The 25,800-nt window shown below is 42.4% G+C and overlaps 2 protein-coding genes across 2 annotated transcripts in view; one reads left to right on the plus strand and one right to left on the minus strand.

Moving 5' to 3' along the window:
- Positions 1-2,915: 2,915 nt before the first annotated feature.
- Positions 2,916-7,303, plus strand: arpc5b (actin related protein 2/3 complex, subunit 5B). Its single transcript, XM_010734491.3, has 4 exons — positions 2,916-3,206; positions 4,327-4,399; positions 4,695-4,871; positions 5,080-7,303. Exons 1-4 carry the CDS (start codon positions 3,067-3,069, stop codon positions 5,140-5,142), a joined length of 453 nt encoding a protein of 150 aa, XP_010732793.1. The 5' UTR covers positions 2,916-3,066; the 3' UTR covers positions 5,143-7,303.
- A 641-nt stretch (positions 7,304-7,944) lies between these two features.
- Positions 7,945-25,800, minus strand: part of hmcn1 (hemicentin 1) — an 80,129-nt gene continuing 62,273 nt past the window's right edge. Inside the window, exons 61-107 of the mRNA XM_027290030.1 lie at positions 25,398-25,479; positions 25,157-25,288; positions 24,845-24,994; positions 24,470-24,629; positions 24,229-24,353; positions 23,929-24,112; positions 23,414-23,511; positions 23,030-23,308; positions 22,750-22,946; positions 22,506-22,587; positions 22,149-22,285; positions 21,910-22,051; positions 21,613-21,757; positions 21,320-21,447; positions 21,056-21,212; positions 20,731-20,852; positions 20,417-20,581; positions 20,111-20,218; positions 19,825-19,962; positions 19,604-19,738; positions 19,104-19,373; positions 18,749-18,939; positions 18,376-18,589; positions 18,084-18,218; positions 17,781-17,971; positions 17,503-17,584; positions 17,099-17,368; positions 16,697-16,867; positions 16,407-16,577; positions 15,841-16,011; positions 15,564-15,734; positions 15,256-15,426; positions 14,574-14,744; positions 14,346-14,492; positions 14,105-14,242; positions 13,813-13,934; positions 13,379-13,616; positions 13,108-13,170; positions 12,828-12,947; positions 12,592-12,726; positions 12,387-12,500; positions 12,180-12,305; positions 11,948-12,076; positions 10,404-10,772; positions 10,083-10,202; positions 9,869-9,995; positions 7,945-9,131 (exon numbers count right to left, since the gene is read on the minus strand). Of these exons, the coding sequence (XP_027145831.1) occupies positions 8,765-9,131; positions 9,869-9,995; positions 10,083-10,202; positions 10,404-10,772; positions 11,948-12,076; positions 12,180-12,305; positions 12,387-12,500; positions 12,592-12,726; positions 12,828-12,947; positions 13,108-13,170; positions 13,379-13,616; positions 13,813-13,934; positions 14,105-14,242; positions 14,346-14,492; positions 14,574-14,744; positions 15,256-15,426; positions 15,564-15,734; positions 15,841-16,011; positions 16,407-16,577; positions 16,697-16,867; positions 17,099-17,368; positions 17,503-17,584; positions 17,781-17,971; positions 18,084-18,218; positions 18,376-18,589; positions 18,749-18,939; positions 19,104-19,373; positions 19,604-19,738; positions 19,825-19,962; positions 20,111-20,218; positions 20,417-20,581; positions 20,731-20,852; positions 21,056-21,212; positions 21,320-21,447; positions 21,613-21,757; positions 21,910-22,051; positions 22,149-22,285; positions 22,506-22,587; positions 22,750-22,946; positions 23,030-23,308; positions 23,414-23,511; positions 23,929-24,112; positions 24,229-24,353; positions 24,470-24,629; positions 24,845-24,994; positions 25,157-25,288; positions 25,398-25,479 (7,560 nt within the window). The 3' untranslated portion in view covers positions 7,945-8,764. The remainder of the gene's footprint in view (positions 9,132-9,868; positions 9,996-10,082; positions 10,203-10,403; positions 10,773-11,947; positions 12,077-12,179; positions 12,306-12,386; positions 12,501-12,591; positions 12,727-12,827; positions 12,948-13,107; positions 13,171-13,378; positions 13,617-13,812; positions 13,935-14,104; positions 14,243-14,345; positions 14,493-14,573; positions 14,745-15,255; positions 15,427-15,563; positions 15,735-15,840; positions 16,012-16,406; positions 16,578-16,696; positions 16,868-17,098; positions 17,369-17,502; positions 17,585-17,780; positions 17,972-18,083; positions 18,219-18,375; positions 18,590-18,748; positions 18,940-19,103; positions 19,374-19,603; positions 19,739-19,824; positions 19,963-20,110; positions 20,219-20,416; positions 20,582-20,730; positions 20,853-21,055; positions 21,213-21,319; positions 21,448-21,612; positions 21,758-21,909; positions 22,052-22,148; positions 22,286-22,505; positions 22,588-22,749; positions 22,947-23,029; positions 23,309-23,413; positions 23,512-23,928; positions 24,113-24,228; positions 24,354-24,469; positions 24,630-24,844; positions 24,995-25,156; positions 25,289-25,397; positions 25,480-25,800) is intronic.

The following is a 25,800-nucleotide window of genomic DNA, read 5'->3' on the forward strand; positions in this document are numbered from 1 at the left end:
ACATCACCACCCTGGATCTGTGTAAGGGATACTGGCAGTTGCCCCTGGAGAAGTCATCCCGGCCATACACAGCCTTCCAAACACCAGCGGGGCTTTTTCAGTTCACTGTAATGCCATTTGGATTACATGGAGCACCCGCCACCTTCCAGCGACTGATGGACCGAGTCCTCCGGGGTTGCGACCACTGCAGTGCCGCCTACCTGGATGACGTGGTGATCTTCAGTAACACCTGGAAGGAACATCTGGAACATGTGTCCCTAGTCCTGGGAAAGATCCAGGAGGCGGGGTTGACCCTTAACCCCTCTAAGTGTGAGTGGGCCCGGCAAGAGACACAGTACCTGGGATACCAACTGGGGCAAGGGCAGGTGCGGCCACAAGTGGATATGGTTGAAGCTATCTGAAACTGCCCGCGGCCTCGCACCAAGAAGGAGGTTCGGTCCTTCCTGGGATTGGCTGGTTGGTACAGGCGGTTTGTGCTTCAATTTGCCACCATTGCAGCCCCGCTCACAGCACTGACCAGCAAGGACCAGGGAAACCCAGTAACCTGGTCCAATGACTGTGAAACAGCCTTCGACACCCTTAAGACCTACCTGTGTTCCTCACCTGTCCTCCAGAGTCCTGACTTCAGCAGAAGGTTTCTGGTCCAGGTGGACGCCTCTGCAGTGGGCCTTGGGGCCATCCTGGCCTAAGGAGATCTGGGAGTGGAATAACCTATCCTGTACCTGTGGAAAAAGAGGGCCTGGCCATCAAGTGGGCATTGGAGAGCTTGCGGTACTACCTGCTTGGAAGGGAGTTTGATCTTGAAACAGACCACAGAGCTCTCACGTGGATCAACTCCATGAAAGACCACAACAGACTAGATGGTACCTTTCACTCCAGCCATACCGGTTCACTATCCGGCACAGAGCAGGCAAGGCCAACGTGGTAGCAGACTACCTGTCTAGGTTGCCGCACATCGCCAACCTCCGGGCGGAGGGAGATAATGTGACGGAGCAGCGCCGTCACTGACTGTGGCCAGCACACACACACACACACACACACACACACACACACACACACACACACACACACACACACACACACAAAAACACAAACACATCTGCCCCGTTCCCTTGTGCTCCGTGCTAAACAAAACATAACAAAACACACATCCCTCTTCCCCTCACTGGACAATAGCACAGCCAAGGGTGCACACTTGGCAGCGCTAATTAAATAAATACTTACGCTGCAGTGGAATGACCAGAAGACTTTATGACTCAATTCACACGCGCACACACACACACACACACACACACACACACACACACACACACACACACACACAAGTGCTAGTTGTGTAGATTATATCTTTGGATTCAACCAAAAAAGATTTAATCACTGGAGCAGGTTGCGTCAGGGTCCTATCAGACTAAAGGACCATGCAATCAGTGAATTATATGGTGCTTTGCAGGGGTATCACACACTGAGAGCACTGCCGTCACTGACTGCGGCCAGCGCACACACGCAGCGCCACCACACACCGACACATACAAACACCAAACACCATCTGCCCGTTCTTCGCTCCGCGTTAAACAAAACATAACAAAACACACATCCCTCTTCCCCTCACCGGACAATAGCACAGCCAAGGGTGCACACTTGGCAGCGCTAATTCAATGTATTCATACACACGCAGAGGATAACTTACGGGGTGTGTGGAAATACGCCCACCACCACTTACCTGTCCGCTTCCGGCGGAGAAACAGGGCGTACGCATCACCGTCATTATATAGGAGGGTGACGCGCGTAATTAGTGACCATGTGATGCAGAGAAATATGTGTTTTTTTAATAATGTCAATTTATCGGAGTACCAGACAGTCTTCTATGAAAGATAACTAGTGAACATACTCCTATAATTTTTATACAATTTTTGTCATGATCACCTGCATATGAAACTGCTGTCATAATGGGGAAAAGATGTTTATGTTGTTTTAGAAAGGTAGTAGTCCGAGTGGGAGGAGCTACCACTATAAAAGGGGCTGCCTGGGCCCTAATCATGGGGAGTGTGTGGTTGGTTACAGAGGAGGTAACTGTGGTTGACTGAGTTATTGAAGAACTCGTTTTTTGTTTGTTTGTTTGTTTGTTTGTTTTTCCTTTCTTTTGTTTTAAAAAAATTGTATATAGAGCATTTTTGGTTCATTCACTTTATTGTTTGTGGTTTGTACATATTGGCACTGTTTGCACCTGGTGAGGTGGAGAATAAAAACCCAGAAAATCATCATTTTCCGACTAAGCCTGGATTTTTGGAACGAAAGACGAGGTTAGCAGAAGAACCCTGCAGATAGATAGATAGATAGATAGATAGATAGATTCAGATTTTTATAAATCCATTGTTATACTTTATTTACTTAATTCTTATTATTTGTTTGTTTACTTTATTTCAAATTCTATCTATAAACAAAATTAAAGCAGGGGTACTCACTAAGGTCATGTCAACTGTAATATTTCTGGGATTTTGTGGGGAAACTTATGCATGTGTTATGTTTTAAGGCCAACAGACAGTTTTTGACTAAACATATAAAAACGAAACTATTTTATGCAAAAACTAGATGCACTAATATGAAAGTGATGGTTTTCATATGTGGTAGTGTAGTGAAAGCTCTGAAACAACATTTAGACCATAAACTATTGACATCAAATGTACAGAAAATATGAATAAATCAATAAATTGTAGATGTTGTAAGTTAATAATACATACATATAAACGTACAGGTCTACATTGAGTGAGCTCGATATGACGTCAGTGTGCTGCTCTGTGTTTAATCTCTAATGTTTTGTCGTCATCTAGTGGCCAACACTGAAAATTACATGCAGCGGCCTGCAGTGTCGGATTGTGTCCACTAGGTGGAGATGTCGCGTACGCGGAAGCAAAAAACACACAGAGGGAAAAAAAGGAGGAGGAAGTCAGCCTGCTGGTGACAGCCGTGTCAAAGAAAAGCAGTGTGTGGAAGAACAGGCCGGGACTTCAGCTCCAACTCTTGTTCCTTTTTCGGTGAACATTAAAGACGCCCAAAACCGTCGCCGACATGTCGAAGAACACCGTGTCCGCCCGCTTCAGGCGAGTGGACGTGGACGAGTACGACGAGAACAAATTTGTGGACGAGGAGGACGGAGGAGAAAACCAGCTGGGTCCTGACGAGGCAGAGGTGGACTCCCTCATCAGACAATATCCTTTATGTGATTAGGCAGCCTGTGTGTGAGCATCCACAGGAAAACAACAGTCGATACGTGTGTTTGTTTTCAGGGCCAGTGGTTTATCTGCATGTGTGTCATGTTGGCTGTCGCTGCATGGAGGAATGGGCGTTTTGCATGTAGGCCAGTTACTGTCCAGACTTGCCTGGCAGTCACATTCCAGGGATTTCTGCACACAGACAGACAGACAGACAGACAGATAGACAGACAGGCTCTCTGCCTGTGTGTACAATAACTACATCATGTATGTGCAAGTTTGATATTAACCGCAGTGTCTTTATACAGACTGTGTTTCTGCACTTTAGCATGGTCAGGTGAGTGCTGCAGAGGTTTGGCTCATGTACAGTTGCATTTTGGGGTTTGGGGTTCATGGAGAGGCTGACAGAGTGTTTGTTTGTTTGTTTGTGTTGGAAGTGTTTCTGTAAAGTCAGCTGAGCCTCTTTCTTTTCTTACAGGCCTTATAAGGCATGAAAATGCTCCACTTCCTCATTGAATAAGTCTGTGACCACCCACCACATGTTATAGTGCAGGAGAATCACAGCACAGGATCACGTCTATTCAAGTCTGGCAATACAATACGCATAAAATCAACACTGGCACGCTCCTTTGTAATGCGTAATCATCCCTCCTGTGTGTACTGACTGTAAAGAGTCCAAAAAAACTCTTGGAATGATACAGCGGTTATAGAAATCATCCTTTACATAAGAAGGGCTCATGGACATATGTGTATATTGCACATTTCATTACAAGTAAATGTGCTTTACATTGAAATGCACGTGCACACACCCACCCAAAGACAGTGAGGAATCCACAGCCACCCCTGCAGACATAAATCACACAGACATGCACAGACACACACCTATATTATCTAATCATTACCCTGAGAAGACTGAAATGTTTTCAGGAGACCGTTGTGACAGATCTCAGGTCAGTTTAAAAGCCCCATTACCAGATCTAGATCTTATGCTATATATAGTTTTTTTTTTTTAAAAGCACCAACTGATGGTCTGAGAGTTCAGAGCGGAGCTTATGTGTCATATTTGGGATTGTTTGGCCCCTGTTGTGCTGTGTTGCATCCTTAGCCCTCCTTGTACAGGAAATCTCATGGAGGCTTTACAAGCTGTGCTGAAGAATCCGCCGATCAACACAAAGAACCAGAACGTTAAGGTGGGTTTGGTTTTCTCTGCTTTTACACCCTTGATTGATGAAATCACTCCTGACATTTGTGAGAAGAGCTTTCTTGGATATATGCAGTGCAGATATTGATGTTGTTTTGATGCACATATCATAGCAGCAGAACATTATGAAATGCAGCTAAAAAAGGAATGAGTTTTTAATCAACTGAACTGCCAGCATTATTAAAATGTTATGCATCCTCCCAAATAGCCTCACAAATAGGCAGTGATTAACTTTTCACTCTGTATCAAATTTGTGTTTTTACACACGTCTTTACTTTTTTCAGGATCGTGCAGAGGGTTTGGTGCTGAAGGTGCTCAGCGCCTTCAAAAGCAGTGACATTGAGAAAGGGGTGCAGTCCCTCGACAAGAACGGCGTGGACCTGCTGATGAAATACATCTACAAAGGCTTCGAGAGGCCGTCAGAAAACAGCAGCGCAGTCCTACTGCAGTGGCATGAAAAGGTGAATATTTACACTTGATCGTCTGACATAATCATAAGGTGACAGGGGGAAAAGTGATTTAGGAATGGTGACACATTAACAATGGTCATCGGCAGTAATTACTAAAATAAAGCCTGGTCTGTAGTTTGAGGCTGCGGTGGGACTGCACAGACTCTGTTTCAGGACTTCTGAGAACATCCTGACTCTATTTTTCTTCCTGTGTCTTCAGGCTCTGGCAGCTGGAGGAGTGGGCAGCATCGTCAGGGTACTAACAGCGAGGAAGACGGTCTAAAAGGAGAGGGGAGGATCAGTTCATTCTACATCACTGACAGATACAGGAGGACTGTTCATGTAATCTAACAGACAGCATAGGGACTAAAAGGAACAGCTGTTTTTTTTAACCTGTTGTGCTCAGGGCTCGACTTAAAAAAGAAAATCAAATCCGGGTCACATCAGGGTTAAAAAAAAAAAAAGCTTTTCTTTTTTCTTCCAATGTGTGATCACAGCCTACTAAATTGTATTCCTCACAGGGTGCTACAGATAACTTCACACCCCATGTGTCTGTGCTGTGTCCCTGATCTATTAACAGTAACCCCCCTCCCTCTCCATGTTATTCCTGTACAGTATGCACTCATTCTGCACACCAGAGGTTCCCAGCCTACAACGCAGAAAACACATATTCCTGCTCCACAAAATGTTGTTTATTTTTTAACATCTCCCACTAATCTTTAGTCTTGTGAAATACTGGGTCTTCTTACCTCTAAAAACTAATAGACATATGCCAAAAAGGTTGGGAGCCACTGCTATACACAGTACCTACTCACAATATAAACAAACACATGACTCCGAGCAATGTATCCTCTACTGAATTCCACACAGACAGCTTCAGCTTTGTTTCTCTCAGGAAACTCTCTGTGTTTGTTTCTCTATCTTCCTCTTGTGTCATCTCTGCAGTAGAGACTTCCTGGTGGAATAAAAGCCTGATTCTCTGTCAGTAAATCCTTCTCATCGCCTCTGGCTTTAACACTTTAGCAGCAGGAGTCTCCTGAAAAGCACAGTCACAGATGGAGGATGGTGGATTTGCTCACTGGGGGTCACCATGCACCCGGAGGAGTGGGGGCTGGTGTCATCCATCCATCCATCCATCCATCCTTTTTCACGCGGCCTGCTGCCCCAGTTAAGGATTATTACCCACGATGCATCTCCGCCACCACTTCTCTCATGAATCCCATTTTACTATTCCTCACATCCCATGTGTGTGTGTGTGTCTTTGCTCACTGTACATTATGTGGCTCTGCTGGTACTGTTTATAGGAGCTGCATTTTGTCTGTACTTTCAGGAAAATAACCTCTCTCAGATTGCTTTTTTTATTTTGGTATTTAACAAAAGTATAATCTAGGATTAAACAGTTTCCTCTTGGTTTTGTTGTTGTTTTATAATAATGATTTGCCTCAAGGCCAAATCCCTACTTGATCAAAATAATAAAGACAAAACATTAATATTTTGCCTCTCTGAAAAAGGAGAGTGAATTTTATGTGATTTTAAGATATATGTCCTTTGCATGATCCCACCTTTGAGACTTTTAAGTATTTTCTCAAGCATTTCATACCTGTCTTTTGTACACGTTTGTGTCTCTTCTGGAAAAATCGAGTGATTTTCTTTTATATTTTGTATTGAATCAGAGTTTAAATTTACGCTCATGGATTCAAACAAATCCTCCTCACATGGTATCGTAAGTCGTTATGTTGCTACCGCATAAACTTTTAATTTCCACACATTTCTAAAATGAGGAGGAAAACTGGAAATGTAAAAGTTTGATCTGCCTTATCAGGTAGATTAAGTCTGTTGCCAAATGATTTATTTTGCTTTCATGGAAATAATGTAGCTTACATTGATGATTTAATTGCCATTGTGTGTTAGAGAAGAATTTTAACGATAAACCGTATAAATGAACATAAAAGCAAAAGTGTGTTACTTTTCAAGAAGATGACCAACCTTGCGCTTCACATAGACATAGTGATAAGAGGAATTTGGTTCCAGCGTAATGTTTTGTAACTCATTTCCAATCGAGCACTTGAGTGGAAGTGAAGTGAATTTCTCGATGGATGTTGCTTTTTCACACAAAAGTATCATCGCAGTTGTTTTATTCACGAGTTATCATCAGTTGATATTCAGACATGGCTTTTCATGTTTGAATACTGTCATCAGCGATGATGCGTCCAGACGTTAGATCCCTTCTTCTAATGCAGTAACGTCTAGTTTTACATGGAAAGAGGAAGGAGAACGGTCTGCTTTCTTCTTCTGCTCCATGTATTCTAGTCAGAGATGCTCTTCTAGCCGAGGGCGAGAAGAAGACGGAGCATACCAAACTGATGTACAAACTGCCTTACTCAATATTCCTTTTTTATGTTTGTGCTTTTTTGACAAAAAATAAAAGGTATGAATGCTGATCTTAACATTGTCATGCCTTTTGATGTTTTACACACACAAACACTCTTAGTGTGATGATTATACATTTTAAAAAGTTTAAGGTATAAATAACTACAAACTTAAGTTAATCCTAGATGGCCTTACAGAGTTATGACTGTACAAAATATCATTGGTCATAAGTAATTAGCTGAAGCTAAATGTGTCATTCACAGCGGGGTAGTCTTATTTGCATTTGATTTAAAATTGTATAAAACATAACACCACAATTTTTGTTTGCAATCATTTTCCATGCATCTTCAGATTCTGATTTACAGTACAACTTTAATATACACTGTTGCCCATTGAGTTGGAATAATTTTGCTTTCAGACACATTCCTCTTTTTATTCCCATTATTTGTTACAATTTTAGGTGTGATTTCATTTTCACTGTGATATATTTGGAAGAGATTGATCAGTAAAGAGAAGATGCACTTTATCTGTCAAGAATAAATCACATTGTCACAATCATTTCTTGAGAAGAGGTAAAAATATTTTATTCCAACTTCATGGGCAACGGTGTATATTGTCTCCCAGCTTCTTGTTATTCTATAAATTGGGCCCAGATGTGACATGCTTAATATGCAGCAGTACTGCAGACATAAATTATGCTTAATTTCAGTGTATATTCATTTATTACATTTTTATTACAAAATGGATACAATAAGTACAGTATGGCAATACATTATGCAAAAAACAAAAACAAAAAAAACAACATATGTACAGGTCATAAAAATAAAATACATCTTGGTATCAACTATTGGATGGAGCAGTATGGCACATTGATGATGTAATCAGTGTAATGTTTGGTCAGGTTTCTATTGGATGCACTTGTGTGTATGACAGGCTGCTACCTGAGGATGTAGAATATGTGACAGTCAAGTTTTCTTTCGCCAAAATGAGCACCATATCTGAACAGTCACAACCCCACATGACGGTGACTGATGACACAAGGGCTAAACAAAGGTGGGACCGCCCATTTTTCGCGTTCAAGCACTTCCCAATAAGTTAACAATAGTTAGATGTAAATAAAAGGCTAACTAAGATTTTATGAGCAGGGTTAAAGCCTACTTTCTGAGCCAGTGGCGGACACTTTGGCTTTGAGAAGCAAACTCTTACTGATATAAATAAATCTGAAGGGGCAGGGGAAAATAACAAACATTTCACTGCAAATGTCCTGACAGATTGAGGTGAGGATTCCAGGGATTAGAGCCAAAAAAATAGCCAGTTTCATTCAAGCCTCCTGTTAACCCCCAGTCACTTGTATTGTATCCACGTTAAATCTACTTCCTTACGTCTTCAGGGCTGTATGCTCTCACTGGCCTGTCTGTTTTTCCTCAGTTTTTTTTCCTCAAAACCACACACACTCACTCATTTATCTCAATGGTGCTGCATGTGGAGGACGCAATTCATCACCGCACCATTGTCCCGCGTCATTTAAAGTGCTCTCAGTAGGGGTAGGCAGAGACGGCGATATACACGATGAAGGTCGTCTGGTACTCGATACCTCCGTCTTCGCTGTAGGAGAGGGCCCGGACCTTCATGCGGTACGTGTGGGGTTCTCGTAAGGCCTTCGTGGTGAACAGCACTCCCTTCAGGTTCTCGTCTCTCAGGGCAAAAGGTAACGTGACGTCCTCATCCACCACAAGGAAGGTGGTTCTGGGGTGCATCACCCCGTCCTGTGTGTAGGCCACCAGTCTGATGAGGTCCTGGTTTGCTGCAATGCCAAAGGGGAGCGACAGCAGCTTATACTCCAGGGCGTAAGGGCTCAGTGCACACTCCAGGTCATTTGGTGGGCAGTTCTTCAGGCAAAATCTAAAACACAGACAGTAGAATTCAGTATAACTAAACTAAATACAAACAAAAGAGCAGTTTACAAGATATGTCTAATTCAGGTGTTGTAATCATGTATGTATATTGCTCAATGCTAATTTAAGTGAACAATGTGGTACAGTATACATGCATGGCTTTTTAGTTTTTTAAGATAACTTCTGATTGTATTTCTGCAACTACACCACCACACAGAAATTATCCAGGTCTAGGTAAACCAGACACTTGGTTCTAAACTGTTTTCATTGGGACTATTTTCCTCTGAGAAAAACACAATGAGCTTGATTTTGATGATTTTCCGCTGAGGTGGCAACAAAAGTCTCAAAACTTCTGAAAATAAAACCAACATTATCTGAACTAATCCAAACATAAAAACTTTTGATTTATTTTCCTTGTACTATATCACAGCTGTGATCTGTTACTAAGGTTAGCCAAGAGTTTGAGTTTCTTTGAAAGGTTTCCCTTTCTCTTTCTTCTTTAATGAAAGACAGACATAAGGATCAAATTCCTGATTATGGGAAGAAAAATAACTGAACTTCATAGTTGGGGTCCCTCTGGTCATGCCAGGTGCACAGCAGGAATTGTCTAAATGTTACATTTCTTTCACTCTTTGCCAGACTCTGAGGGGTATTCCTTTTAACCATGTTCTTACATGTTGTATGCTCATTTTTATTAAATCCCTTTGATGGTGATGTGTGAGGAGTGTTATGGGTAAGGTTTACCCTGTGGCTGGATCCCTCTGGTAGTTTGGTGGACAGGGTGTGTCGATACACTGGTAACTTCCTCTCATGTTAAAGCACATCCTGTTCGTTCCACACTGGATGTTCTGCTCCAGGCACTCGTCTATATCTGTACATACAACAAAGATTATTACAGTACACGTTATAATGAGGCATGGATGATGAGAGGAAATGTGAAGAAGCAGGTGGTTCTCACCTTGACACGTCTTGCCATTGGTCATGAGGCGGTAACCAGCTGGACAGATGCACCTGTGGCTCCCTGGTGTGTTCATACACTCATGCTGACAGGCATCCCTCACCTCACACTCATTGATGTCTGTTGGTGTCACACAGATGCACACACACACATACAAACAGCCACATAATGACATAGAGAGAATCAGAGAACATATATGATGCTTTTAAGGCTCACAATCACATGTTTGCTGCAAACCAGCAAGCAGCAGAGAGGCAAAGGAACAGTCTCTCTTTAACTTTCCTCTCCCTCATCTCAACCCTGCCTGTCCTCCATAGTTACCTAAGCAGGAGCCACCCCTGGACTCAAACCCCTGCTGACAAGCGAGGAAGCCCTGCTGTGAGGAATGTACAGGAGTCTCTCTGCGACTCCGGCTCCTGTTGCGCTCCCTTGTGTTGGCTGTGTAAGAGTGGAAGCTCTGAGAGGCCAAGTTGTGGTACAGTCGCTGATAGGAGCTGCGCTCAGGGGAGGACTGTGACGTTCGGTAGCCGTATGAGTAACTTTCATAGCTGGGCAGACGCTCCAGACCAGCGCAGGATTTGCCATCCCCCAGCAGGTGGCGCCCCGGCGGGCAGGTGCACTTGAAGCTGCCAGGTGTGTTGATGCACTGGTAGGCACAGGGCTGTGGTAGCCGCTCACACTCATTTATGTCTGCCCTCAGCACAAAGAACGACCAGCACCAGGAAAAGACAAGAGGATACAGTGACAGAAAAGAAGGATATAAAGGTGCAGAAATAATGCAGGAGAAACAGGAAAAAGGTGATGGATGAAAACAACAAATGAAGTGGTGCGGGCCATGAAAATAGAGGAGGGAGATGAGGATGAGGGGGGAAAAAGGGTATATGTCAATTACCCCACTGTACAACAATACATTTTCCTGTCCCTAAGACAGAAATGTATTGAGACTATAAATATATTTGTCTAGTTTGAATGAGAGACCATCTCTCTTCATATCAAATAAAAGTAATGCTTTGAAGATAATAACTTCAATTCTGAATCTAGACAAGATTTTATGATAAGAAATGATATCAAATATAATTCACATTTGATATCAGGTACAAAATCCAATCCATGTCACAAAGACAGACATCAGCATACAATGTTAATGATGTCATGAGGGGAACAGTGAGTGTATGCCATTACAAAGCAACTCCAGGAAATAGCCAGATCCAAACATAAAGGTAACAGTTTGAAAAGTCAGAAATGGAAGAGAGTGAAAGGAAACAGAGTGACAGACAGAGTAGTGAAGACGTGGTGCTGGTCTTTTTATGGTTGATGTGTCAAAGAAGGTCACATGTCAGTTTCCCTTCTTCTATGTCGCTTTCTTACCCTTTCTCTTACTCCTATCTGACAGTGTAGGTAAGCAGACATCAACCTAGAGCTTTAGATCACCTGATACCATGCAGTGAATCTTTGCAGGGTTTTTGCATTTGAAGAGCGGTTAATCAGCGGTCTTTACAGCAGCATTTTAGAGAAGTGAGCAAGCACTGGCAGAATATAAATGTCTGAACTATATTGCAGATGACAGCAGAGTTATTTTAGACTTTAAACAGGAGTGAGTCACTGAAAAAGAGAGAAGTATGCTGGCAGAAGCAAGCAAGCTGATGGAAGGCTTTAGGGCAGAGCAGTGCAAAAATGTTTCACACTTCAAAGCTTAACATGCAGTACTCCTTGGCAAATATCCTCAGCTGAACAGAAATACACAGTACCTCATTGCAAATGAAGCCCTTTGATTGTCATACAATTATTGGATGGTGTTATGTTTTATATTGTTTATGCCTAATGAGGGATTGATAACATATGAGTTATATGAGGGATGCACATACCGACACAAGGCCGCCCCACTCCTTGAGACCTGTAGCCACGTGGACAGGTGCAGTGGTAGCTGCTTCTGGTATTCTCACAGATCTGATTGTATCGGCATTGATGAGTTCCATCTCTGCACTCGTCGATGTCTACAGCAGGCCACATAGGAGGGAGAAGTTAATCACAGTCCATACAAAATTTAAACTTCAGCAAAAGCTCTCTGGCTTATCAAGAAATACTTGAAATACTCACCTATACATGTCCCATTAGCACCTTTGGTCATACCATTGGGGCACAGATCAATACAGGTATAACCACCCCGTGTGTTTTTGCACTGCTGATCTGATCGACAAACTCTTTGTCTGCACTCGTTTATATCTGAGGTGATGAGAAAGTGAAGCAAAGAGGTCAAATCTAGAACTTCAAGGAAATTATTGCAGACAGGTGTAGATGTCTTACCTATACAGCGTCGGCTCCTGAGTTGAAAGCCCGGCTCGCAGGCGCATCGGTAGCTACCAATTGTGTTCAGACAGTGCTGATTGCATGGATTGGACTCCTGGCACTCGTTCACATCTGAGCAACAAAGAAGACAACTGTCATAAGCTTCATATCAACAAATGTCACAACAAAATGTTTAGTTGATCAATGAAGCTTGTTGATGTACCTGTGCAGCTGAGACCATCAGCTGTTCTCCTGAAGCCACGCCCGCAGCGCATGACACATCGATAAGAGCCAATCGTATTCTCACAGTCCTGTCCATCATGGCACACGTTCCCACCCAGTGAACACTCATCAATGTCTACAAGATCGAAAAGCATTTAATTATATAAATGACCTGTTAGTGTAATAATATTGCTAACAGCACTGATTCTGACTGGTGCATGTCTGTGAGTTGTGTACCTTGACAGGTCCTGCCATCAGCTGAGATGGTGAGGCCTCGGGGACAAGAGCAGTAGTAGGTGCCCATTGCGTTGTGGCAGGCATGAGAGCAAGGGTTCCCGACCTCACACTCATTCTCATCTGCAGATATAGAATACAATATTGTAAAAATAATAATAAACAACATAACAGATTTAATTCTATAAAGTTCATTTAAAGGTGCTTTTTTAAAGAGATTATTGTTAACTAGCCATTGATTACAATGTTGTTTAACAGCCTAATATATTGTTATGAATATTACCTGCACAGTAGGGCCCAGCAGACACTAAGGTAAATCCCTGAGGACACTGGTTACTGCGATCTCCTGGAATCATGCAAATGTTTCATCAGTAAATTTAAATTGCATTTGAAACAACAGCAAAAGATCAGATGTAAAATGTTGACTGGGAGGACTAAGCAACAACAGAGGAAGAATACAGAATCTAATATTCAGTAAGTAACCTTGTTTAGTCCATCACCCGTATTTAAAACTTTGTTTCTACATTCAGTCTGTTTACAGGTCATCATCTCACCCTTGGAGATACTAGCTTGGATGCTGTACTCCAACATCTCCTCCAGGGGGTGGTAGTGAGCACTGATGCCTGTGGCGTGCAGCATTTCTACGAGGTAGGGCATCTTGCCCTTGGACGGGTCGTAGAGGATAGTGTGGTTCCAGGAGTAGGGCACACTCTCCCTGTCGATGCTGAACATGCGGGTGGACAGAGCGTACAGCTGGCCTGGGCCTGTCTGGATGTAATCTTCTGTGTAGTCCTGAGTTCAACATGTGAGACACATCTTAGCATATTTACAAGAAATCATGTACATGTGATTACACATGAAATCACAGTCACATTTTGTTATGGTCATAATGTTTGCTTATTACTGTTAGAAGATGCAGTCTTGTTTAAACTAAGAAATATACCCACCAATATTCCACACTAAGAATCTGCATATCTCATTTATTTACCTTAATGCTGATGTCAGCATGTGAGGGCAGCTGTAAGATGTGTCCGTTCACTACAATGTCCAGTAACATTGCTCCATCTGAGTCCAGGCCCCTGGCAATGTGGGTCATCCTCAGGATCTCACCTACCAAGATCAAATGACACAGATGTCTGTTTCAACACACTAACATTATTCACATCTAAAATCATCAAGTCAATCTTTTCTCTATTTTATTAACTGCTCACAGGCATTAGTTTTAACTCACCATGTGTATTTGTATAAAGAACACACCACCAACGCCTGTTGATCCTTACCTGTGGCAAACTCCACCTGCGTCTCGCGTCTGAAGATGCCTCCTGTCAGTGTGTAGCCATTGACTGCCTCTCCTACTTCCTGTGCAGTAGTCCAGTAGACCGGGTTTAGGATTGAGATGAGTTTTCTCATTGCAGGACCTGAAATTAAAGGCAGAAGAAAAGCATATTTCATTCATTATGAAATCTATTGTGAAAGTTCAAGAGAACATCTAAAAGTAGAAGATTTAAACATGAAACTGACCTAATGTTCTTGGTATATTAGTAATCGTGGCCTTGATGATTCTGCCACCAGACTTGCTGTCTGTGATGGTAGCATTGAGGATGGCGATGCCGAAATCAATATCGTTAATGTTCCCTATGATGCTTCCTCTTGCCTTTTGGGGCCCACCTGACAAAAAAGGAGAAGGTATTTAAGATTGCTGCACTCAACTGCACATACACATAATATATATTTACAAAAATCTCTTACCTGGGCAGGCCTCAGTGTGACACCTGGACAGCTGAGACAAGTCTCCTGGACAGGGCCGGCCTCCGTTGCTAGGAGATGGACTATTACAGAGTCGGACACGTGTCCTCTCACCGCCCCCACAGGAAGCAGAGCATTGTCCCCATGGCTGCCATGAACCCCAGTTACCATCAACTGCAATGATACACCCCGAAAACATACAGTAAAGTACACACACACAAAAAACATACAGTAAAGTACACACACACACAAAACATACTGTAAAGTACACACACACACAAAACATACTGTAAAGTACACACAAATCATCACACAGGCAATGTCTCTAGTTTTAGGTGCAACTAAAATACAAACACAGTTTGTGTTTTTATTTTAAATTGAAAAATAAAGACATATTCAACATGTTTCCCCTCTCCTGAAACAGAAAGAAAAGACGCTGCTATCTTTCAGTCTTCAGAGTGGTTTGTGTGTTTTTATTCCCCTCTTTTGTCTCATGTTACTCACACTAAACACTCAATTCAATGTGGAATGTAGAAACAGGTCAATTCTGTTTATTCAGGGCCTTTACAGCCATGTCGTTTTACATTTCAAGAGCATCTTAAACTCATGAAAGAGCCTCTCTACCCTTAGCCTTGTTGACCACTTACACAGTCTTACTGTCTTACTCGTAAACATGCTGACTCACCAGGACAGTTGGCTGTGCTGCATCGCTGTATCTGTGTGTCTGCACCTGCACACGCTCTCCCACCATTGGCAGGTCTGGGGTTGTCACATGTTCTGTAGCGCCTCATCTGACCTCCATTACATGTCTTGCTGCAGCTGCCCCAGCTACTCCATGGACCCCAGTTACCGCTGACTAAAAGAAACAACATCAAAACATCAAGATCAGATAAGGAAATACATTTTTACAGCCAGATATACAGACATAGAGGATATGTTTGTTAAGACGCTGCAATTGTAAAATCTAACCAGTAAAAGCAAATTATCACTCACTTGGGCACGGGTCGCTGTTACAGAAGTCAATGTGCACATCATTGCCTTCACACTGCCTGCCACCATGCTGAGGGGCAGGGCTGGCACATAAGCGTGTCCTCTGTCTGGTCCCACCACCACATGAAACACTGCAGGCACCCCAGCTCACCCAGGATGACCATTTCCCATCCACTGGAAAACACAATAAAAGACCAAGCAGGAGTATCCGTTATTTAGACTTTAATACAATGTTGGTACAGACTCATTCTATTTTAAAGTAACATCCCTCAGTCCTCACCTGGACAAGGCCTCTCCTTGCACACTTGTGTTTGAGTGTCTGAGCCTTCACACTGCAGCCCATCAAATGCTGGAGGAGGGTTGTTGCACAGTCGGATTCTAGACTGCATTCCCTTACCACAGGTCTCACTGCACGGACTCCATGGTAGCCAAGACCCCCAGTTACCTGCCACTGCAGGAGTATAGACAGATCAATACAGGCCTATAGTCACATACTGAGTGGCAGAAAATAACTGGTACATTTAATCAAGTAGTGTACTTGATTTATTTCTACTTGATGCCACATTATACTTTTACTCCACTACATTTATGAAAGAAATATTTTCTACTTAACAGCTAGACTTACAAGTTCAATTACTAATGATATTTTTATCCACAAAAATATGTTAAATCTTATAATATATGTTATACATTGTTATAGATTAAACTACATTAATATTGATGGCACCATTGCATTGGCATCAGTGCAAGTGTATCATTCATTAACGTGAAATTGGTGCAATAAATACAGTACTTACATAATATAATAAAAAGCAGCATTTACAGAAAACATATTTGGTTGCTCACCTGGACAAGGTCTTACACTGCACATGATGACCTCCACTGCCTTCCCCTCACAAGGTCTGCCTCCATGCTGAGCTGGAGGATTACTGCAGGTCCGGACCCGGGTTCTGTTGCCCTGACCACAGGTACGAGAGCACTCCTCCCAGAGAGACCACTCAGACCAGTTACCATCCACTGTAGACGGACAAACATACAGATTTTGTTACCACATATGCAGTTTGCACACAGTCTACTTTACATGTACTGAGAGAACAGGTCAAATCCTCTGTATCTAATTTTCAAAGCTCTCTCACCTGGACACGGCTTTCCCTGACAACTGCGTGTCTCTGTGTCTGATCCTGCGCAGTGATGCCCTCCATTGGCAGGTAGAGGATTGTTACACTGTCTCAGCCTCTTCTGGGACCCGACACCACAGGACACACTACAAGGATCCCACTCTGCCCACTCTGAGTAACCACCATGAACTGGAAAACAAATAAATACACATTAACACAACATGTCTTTTGCCATTTGGTCATTTTTCTGTTTTGCTTTCTTCACTGAGGAGGATATAGAGGATCATGTCATCTTTTATTGTGAGAAAAATCAATTTGCAGCGAGAGAAACAATGCACTCTTGTTCATTTTAACTAGATTTATTATTGGTCCACTTAAAAATACGGTATATCAGAAAAATCCCAAAAATGTCCAGCTCACCTCGTACAGTAAGAGTGACCCTAACCAGGACTGATCCTAGCAGGTTTCTGGCGACACATTCATATTCAGCCGTGTCCTCCTTTTGGGCACTGCTGATTCTGAGGGAATCGTTGGACAGGGTGGAGAAGCGGCCATTGCCCAGCATAGGACGGCCCTGACGGGACCACTCTATCATGGGGGTAGGCTCACCCTCCGCCTGACAGTTGAGCACAACTGTGGTACCGGCATCCACCACTGTCTCCACTGGCTCCACAATGATGGTGGGTGCACCTGTAAGAAGGGGAGATCCATATGATCTATCTGATTTCATACATCAAAATCAATTTACTAGATATGGAAAACATTTGTTTCTCACACTAGCAAATGCTAAATTTGATGCTAACACTGAGACGATAGACACTTACTCTGCAAAGTAAGTGTGACGCTCCTTTCGACCACACCAGCATCATTTGTTGCCACACACATGTAGTTGCCTGCATCTTCACCCTGTATAAAATTCAATAAAAACACAGTTCATTATCACAATTTTCAAAAAGTATAAGCTGCATATTATGCAAATAATTTCCTACTAGATGACTATATTTGTGTAAAGATATGAACATTAAGGAAATTATGTTTATATGATATCCATCTTAGACCACCAGATCAAACTTTTTATTTCCAGTCTCATGTGTTTTCCTACCACTGTGCCATAGATGGCCAGAGAACCGTTGTCCATCTGACGGATGCGGTTGCTGATCTTGATGTTTATTCCATTTTTGCTCCACCGGATGGTGGGTAGGGGATCTCCCCTAACTTCACAGTTCAGGATGGCATTACCACCCAGAGGTTCAATACGGTTAGAATGAAGGTCCCCATCAATGATAGGAGGCTCTGGAGGCAGACACAAGTACTTGGTTTGATATAATGGACACATCACTTGACATGGTGACACTTTAAATCCTTATACTTAGCATTTATAAGCAGCACAAAGTGAGGCTTTTACCTTTAACATAGACAAAGCCCAGTGATTTGATGGTTCCTACGTTGTTTTCTGCCACACAGGTGTAAGTGCCAGAGTCGTCTTTGCTCACTCTGTCTATCACCAGCTCACTCTGGCCGTTCATATGATCGTAGTGAACTAAAGCATTAAAAAAGACAGTAGAAGACAAAAGAAGTCTTTATTTCAGTGTATGGCACAGAGTTACATAAAAAATAACTATAATATTAGATTTTTCAGTAATAATTTTTATGTACAGTGAAACATGTTTCTAATCAATGGAGGTCATGTTATATACCTGGTATGATGTTGTTGTTAAAGGCCCATGTGATTCTGGGTGGGGGGTTGCCACTGACACCACAAGCCAGCAGGAGGCGCTCTCCTTTGTTGAGGGCCACGTCTCCGAGCAGCTCAGTGAAGACAGGGTGAGTGTGGACAGACAAGGTCACTGTCCGACTGTCCTGTCCGACTGCATTTGTGGCAACACAGGTATAACTGCCTGCATCGTCAGGCTGGTACAGAAGAAAGATAAAGAAGAAGATGAGAAGAGTGGGAGCATGCAGAAAAACCTTAGCAAGTGTCACGCCACATGCATTAAGATAACAGATGATCTATAAAACTTGGATGGAATCATAACCACCTAAGCTATAGTTAGAAAGATATTCCCTTACCTGAGCAGTGTCTATTACCAGCTCTCCAGAGGGCAGGATTGTGTACTCCCCTGTGCTTTCAGTGAGAGGATTACCATCCTTCTCCCATGACAGGCTAGGCTGAGGAACCCCCTCTGCCACACACACCAGCTGAGCCTGGCTGTTTTCCACCACTGCTACCTCCTGCTCTCCACCACGTATTGAAGGTGGAACTGCAAAGTTAGGTTCATTGTTAATTATGGCTGTATAAAAATATACAATCACAGAGGGAATTGTTAGCTCCTAAGTATGTAATAATGTTTGTTGAACATTGGTTGTTAATTTGTGTAACAGCACAAGTGATGTGATTTTAAATACTGTATTGACTGTAACATACTCTGAACAGTGAGGCTCATCTCAATGTTGACCGTTCCTGCTGCATTGGCAGCAGTGCAAGTGTATCGTCCAGTATCACTTGGCTGGATGAAGGCGATCTGCAGGGATCCTGAACTGAGCACCCGCTGGCGTACAGATTCACTGAGCGGCTGCCCGTCTTTATGCCAAGTGACAGAGGGGGGAGGTGAGCCGTCAGCTTGGCACTGTAGTGTCACAGAGGAGTCCACAGGTGCCAGATACTTTAAAGTCTCTGAGCTGATCACTGGAGGTACTGCAGGACACAGCAAATAAAAACACCACATGCAGTTAAAACAATAGGAATATTTATTGACATTGTTAGCAAAACAATGACTTAGACTGAATTAAACTTAATTAAACTGTAGCATTTAATGCAAGGTTATTTTATCAGAATACACTAGATTGTAAGATGTTGTATCCCTGTACAGAACTCCTGATTATCACGTTGATGTAAACTTACTACGACTTGAGCGTGTACCCTACCTTGCACTCTGAGTTTGGTCTTGCCCAGTGCAGTGCCTGCAGGGTTTTGAGCCACACATATGTATGTTCCAAAGTCCGACACTGAGGCCTTAGAGATCTGCAGACTTCCATTAGGCAGCACTGTGAAACTTCCACCTGGCATGAAGCATATGTGATGATGTTATGACTAAATACTTATGACTGAAACTGAAACACAAATGCACACAGACAGCATTCATTACCTGTGGTGGGTATATTGATGCCCTCCTTCTGCCAGGTGATGGTGGGTCTGGGTGAGCCTGTGGCTCTGCAGGGCAGAGTGATGGGGTTATTCAGGATTACGTCCAGGATGGCCGGATGATACTGGATCACTGGGAGCTCTGAGGAGAGGGATGAGAAAAGAGTGATGCTCAAAAAGAATAATGTGTTCAGAGTCATACAGCTTAATGTGAAATGAATGATCTTGCACTGTGCACAGCGTCCAAATAGCAGTATGTCTTTATCTATTGTTTCTCAGGATGTTCTTACCCTGCACTGTGAGCTGCACGTGGCGGTGGGTGGAGCCTGCAGCATTCTTGGCTGTGCAGGAGTAGCGTCCTGCATGACTGAGCTCAGCTGAGGTGATTTCGACTGGACCTAAACACAGATCATCACACACTAAATCAACATAATTTATAAAGCTTACCAGTGTTGACACTTATTGAATAAAATGGTAACTTTACACTCACATCATCACTTTGTATAACTATATGTATTTTTGGACACAGTGTGGACAGTTGTACTAAATAAAAGATGTATACTCCTGGAGGCTATTTGAATTAATATAATTCTGACCTGTTGGCAGGATGCTGTAGCCCTGTCCCTCTTTGGGAAGTTTCATGCCGTCTTTGCTCCAGTGGATTGTGGGCTCTGGGACGCCAGATGCAGTACAGGCAATGACCACTGGCGACAGTCTGGTTACAACAAGCTCTGTGGATTCATCTGCTATAGATGGAGGAACTAGAAGGAGACATAAATTAATAAGAATATGTAAGGGAAATATCCGATGTTGATGGAAATAGTAATGTTGTTCACAATATGAAGATCAATATTAATAAACACAGCATGATAAGAATGATCAATTTATCAATAAATTCTGTGTTTCATACCGTGAACAGTGAGGTTGATGAATCTGGAGTCTTCCCCTGCCTCATTAGAGACCACACATTCATACAATGCTGTGTCCTCCACTGTGGGTGCTATAACTACCAGGGAGCCTGATGATAGCAATCTGGGAAAAACAAAAAAGTTAGTATCTGAGAGTATCACTACGTCACTATGATGCCTGCTTTTTAAAACTGTCCAAACAAATAAGATATTATAGTGAGTAATGGATATAGTTGAGTAACTATAAAAGGTCTCTTGAGGTTCAGTTTTGTCGACTTTGTCTGAACCTTGAATTAGAAAACAGAGAGGGAGGAAACCTGGATCAACCTGTACATATTCTGGTTCTGGTCAGTATTGATGGCTCGACCATTTTTCATCCAACTGACGGTGGGTTTGGGTATGCCAGTGGCCTCACAGGACAAGGTGGTCTGAACGTTGACTGTAACCGTCACATTGGTGCGTCCATCAGCGATGGAAGGAGGGACTAAAAGATGAGACCCGAAAATCATGAAATTACTGGGTGACTGTGTTTGTCAGTGACTGGGAAAGTATTTATGTGTTTTGCACGCACATATCTATCATACCACCCACCATATATTTGCAGATCCACTCTCTTGCGTTGTGTCCCTGCCTGATTTGTTGCCATGCACAGGTAGCGACCAGTGTCGGTCACCTGAGCAGACTGAATGTGTAATGATCCATCCTCTGCAAATGTGTACCTGCACACGTTTGTACAAGTAGAGTAAGGTATAGCATAAAAAAAAATTCTTGTGGAAACTAATGATACATGATATTCATCACAGAGAGCTGAATATGCCATTGCTACATCATGAAAATAACAGAAGAAGAGAGAATCAAAACATTGTTATAAGATGTGGATTTACCTAGGGTTGTTTCCTGCCAATATGGCACCATGTTTCCTCCAGGTCACGCGAGGCGGTGGCACTCCACTTACAATACACTCAAGCACTGCTGGCTTGTTGATGTGCACTGACACTGTCTGGGAGCCTTCCTTGATAGTTGGGGCAACTAACAGGACAAGTGACAGATACATAGTTTTTTACTCATTTGTAGGTTACTGAATTCATCTTTATAACTAATTGTGGAGGGAATCCTGAAAATATACATGCTTTATACAAGTTACCTTATATACAGTTATAGATAAAAGATGTAAGATCTACCATTGACAGCCAGGTTAAACTGTCTTGTGGTCTTGCCAGCAATGTTACTGGCCACACAGGTATACTGAGCTCTGTCGCTGAGCTCAGCCATGTTGATTTGTAAGTAGCGGCCACCAGACAGAATGCGCACACGAGCTGATGCCTGGACAAAGACACAAAGTTATATGTGAAAACATTTTGAGGGAAGTGATAACATTATGTGGATAGTTGTTATTTAGTTTGTTTGTTTGATTTCTGACCTGGAATGGTTGGCCATCTTTGAGCCAGGTCAGAGTTGGTGGTGGAACAGCATCAGACTTGCACTCCAGAGTGACTTGTCTGTTCTGCAGCACAGACAGGTCCTGAATTGTACTCTCGCCCGCAATGTTAGGGGGAACTATGACAGAAAAAAAAACAATTAAATGGATTTAAAAGCCCAATCTTATTATTATTAATTTTATTAATTTTGACAAGCAAGGCAGAATAATTATTAGTAAAAAATATTTAATAATTAAGTTCAATTTGACTAAATTATAATTTTTTTGTACATGTGAGTTAAAGTTAGATTATTTCCATTATGTTATGTAACACATCTGTATTACACATGTGTTACCCACCATGCACTCGCACCAGGAACTCCTTGTCATCGTCTCCTGCGGGGCTGTTGGCCAAACAGCTGTATCTGCCTGTGTCCTCCAACTAAGTACAAAAAACAGTGTGACAAAGCATGAAGACAATGGAAACAGATCCTAAATATACAGCAATCAAAATATGCTTTTAACGTTTTTATAGAAAAGAGATTACATTTAAATTTGTTATATGAGAAATGGGATTTCACTGTAACAATCCCTGGTCACTGACCTGTGCTGAGGCCACACGGAGCACCTCTCCTCCCCGGAGGAGGCGCAGGCTGTTTGTCTGTGGAAGGGGGCGTCCATCCTTCAGCCAGGTCAAAGAGGGTGTAGGGATACCTGAGGCCTCACACTGAAGCTCCAGAACATTATTAACCACAACAGATACTTCTGCTGGTACACCAGAGCCCTTGATGCGTGGAGGGTCTGACAAAGAAAACAAACTTCTTTTTACATCCTTAAATCAAAAGCTGAAACTGAAGAATAAGAGTATTAATCTACCTACTCACCAAGCACTTTCAGATTGAAGTGGCGGCTAGTTTGACCAGCGGTGTTGTTAGCCACGCAGGTGTAGCGTCCTGTATCGTTGACCTGGGCCTGGATAAATTGCACAGTGGTATTCAGGTTGAGGAATTTAAGGTGGTGGTCAGGAATTAGAGTGACCCCTTCTTTGAGCCAGGACATAGTCGGGGTCGGGGTCCCATCAGCAATACAGAGCAGAGAAGCCACGTTTCCTCTGACTACAGTCACATCATCTGTGCTACCTGCTCCGTCCAGACTGGGAGGGACTGAGGAGAGTAATAAAACATATATTCATCACTGAACAGTGTTTCGATGCAATGGTGGTGATTTATTTCTTACATTTGATGAGCGAGTGATGTTTTCAGACTCACCATGCACTTGTAGATTATAATGTCTGTTGTCCACTCCTGCTCGGTTTGATGCAACGCAGGTGTAGGTTCCACTGTCAGACACCTGGGTTCGTGTAATCCTGAAAGATGCAAAAGGTAAAACATAAGTATCCAGTTTTTAGATTTTCAAAGTTGTTTTAAAAAAAAAACAATTATTAGACTAATTCTTAGACTTTCTATAGTTGGTTGAGTGGTAAAATGTTGTGGAAATTGTTTTAGGCAAGGTGAATATCCACCTAATAGTAGGAAAACGACAGATTTTTAAATAGTGAATTGATTAATGGAAAATATAATTGCACAAATAAGTTAAATACCAAATTACACATTACAATTACAATTACCAAATTACACATTTACAGATAATGTATTATTACAGTATCTTGTCCTAATATAGCACACTGTTTTTCAGTCATTTCACCTTATATGTGGCCGACTAGCTGTTTTTATTGCAGCAACATGTGTTACAAACTCTTCTTGAGCCCTGTCCACTGACCTACCGGAGCACCTGTCCAGCAGACAGAAGCCGTATGTGGGAGGACACTGGCAGAGGCAGGCCATTTCTCAACCAGTTGAGCTGTGGCGGAGGAGATCCTGTAGCAACACACTCAATGTTGACAGAACTGTCCAGAACTGTGCTCAGCTGCTCAACTGTCTCACTGTTGCCATCTATCACAGGTGGCACTAAAAAGGTAAATGGAAAGCAAAAGTTGACAACAAACTCCTCATGCCCCAATTCGGGACAAGTCAAACTGTTTGCACTGGACAATACATGAAAAAAAATACTAAATGAAACCCACCATACACATTCAGATTAAATATCCTGTCCTCTTCTCCTGCAGTGTTGGTAGCTACACAGGTGTACTTGCCACTATCAGTGGTGTGAGCTTTAGTCACAGTAAGTGTGCTGCCATCTGGACTGATCCTGAACACACAAAGACAGCATCATACCATTAATACAACCTCACTTATCACTGTAAAGGCATGTGGTCAATTTCACAATTTTTGTCTATTTCGTTCTTTTGTTGTGGCAAGCATTACCTGAACCCCATGCTCCTTGTATCGTTGATGACTTCACCATCTTTCAACCACTGGATGGTTGGAGTCGGGGTTCCCCTGGCTCGACAGACTAGTTGGATGCTTTCATTTAGCAGGACTCCCATTTCACTGGGCAGCTCTGATCCAGAGATACTGGGAGGGACTAGGAGAGAATTCGTGGTTTTAGCACAGTCCTATGAATACTATGAGAAACCATGAATTCATAAATATAATATTTGTTAAAAACATGCTTGACAACATACAGTTAGCACATAGAGACTGACAAGAGTATGTATTTTGCATTTCTTTAATTTGGCTTATAAACAATGGTTTTAACTTTTTTTTAATAGTGATTGAGGTTATGTGTGCACGTTGTACCTTGTATGGTGAGGTGGTAGCTCTTGCGCGCCTTGCCCTCCACGTTGGAAGCCACACAACTGTAAGTACCACTGTCAGAAAGCTGTGACCGTGCAATCTGCAGCTTGCTTCCTCCTGAGAAGATGTGCATCTCCAGAGACTCTGAGTTCTCTAAAGAAATATGAAGTTCATATGTTTGGTTAAAAAAAAGGAATTGTACTGACAAAGCTACTGTTCCTAGTTATGTCACTGTTCTCTTGAGTCTTTTTTCCTGGGTAAACAACATGTAATTTAATTACATGATAATAAATGTACAGATGACTAATGAAGTACCAATGAGTCGTCCATTCTTCAGCCAAGTGAGGCTGGGAGGAGGGATTCCAGTAGCATCACAAGCAAAGGTGACTGGGTTACTGATGGTTTCCACAACACTCTCCTCTGCTGGGCCATCGATACTGGGAGGTACTGAAACATTTTTCTTTGTTACTATAGTGTCTCAAGCATCATTTATAAATACAATATCTTTAATATTTTTTCATTCTTCATTAATCAATGAATATCTGTAATGACCTACCATAAATGTTCAAGTGAAAATTCTTGTCCACTTGTCCAGCAACATTGGTGGCCTTGCAAACATATTGCCCAGTATCAGACACCTGAAAACAGAGCAGGCATATAAGGATGTGTAAAAAAACAACAACCAAAAACCAACAAAAACATTCAAAACAAAATTCATCAATAAATGTAAAATGTGCCCAAAGTAGAAGGAGCCATGGAGACATGATGCATTCACTCATTTTACTTGGTAAATGGTAACGACTATGGCTGAAGTGACAAAAACATGAAAGGCTCCGGCATAAAGTCAAACTTTCATGAAAAACAAAGAAAAAAGAGAACAGAATAATGGCCACACATTTAACTTGACATACAGTCACTGAAAGATGTTGCTGAAAAAATAAAAACGGAGAACAAGAACA

Source organism: Larimichthys crocea, chromosome XVII, assembly GCF_000972845.2.
Source record: "Larimichthys crocea isolate SSNF chromosome XVII, L_crocea_2.0, whole genome shotgun sequence".
Taxonomy (NCBI): Eukaryota; Metazoa; Chordata; class Actinopteri; family Sciaenidae; genus Larimichthys; species Larimichthys crocea.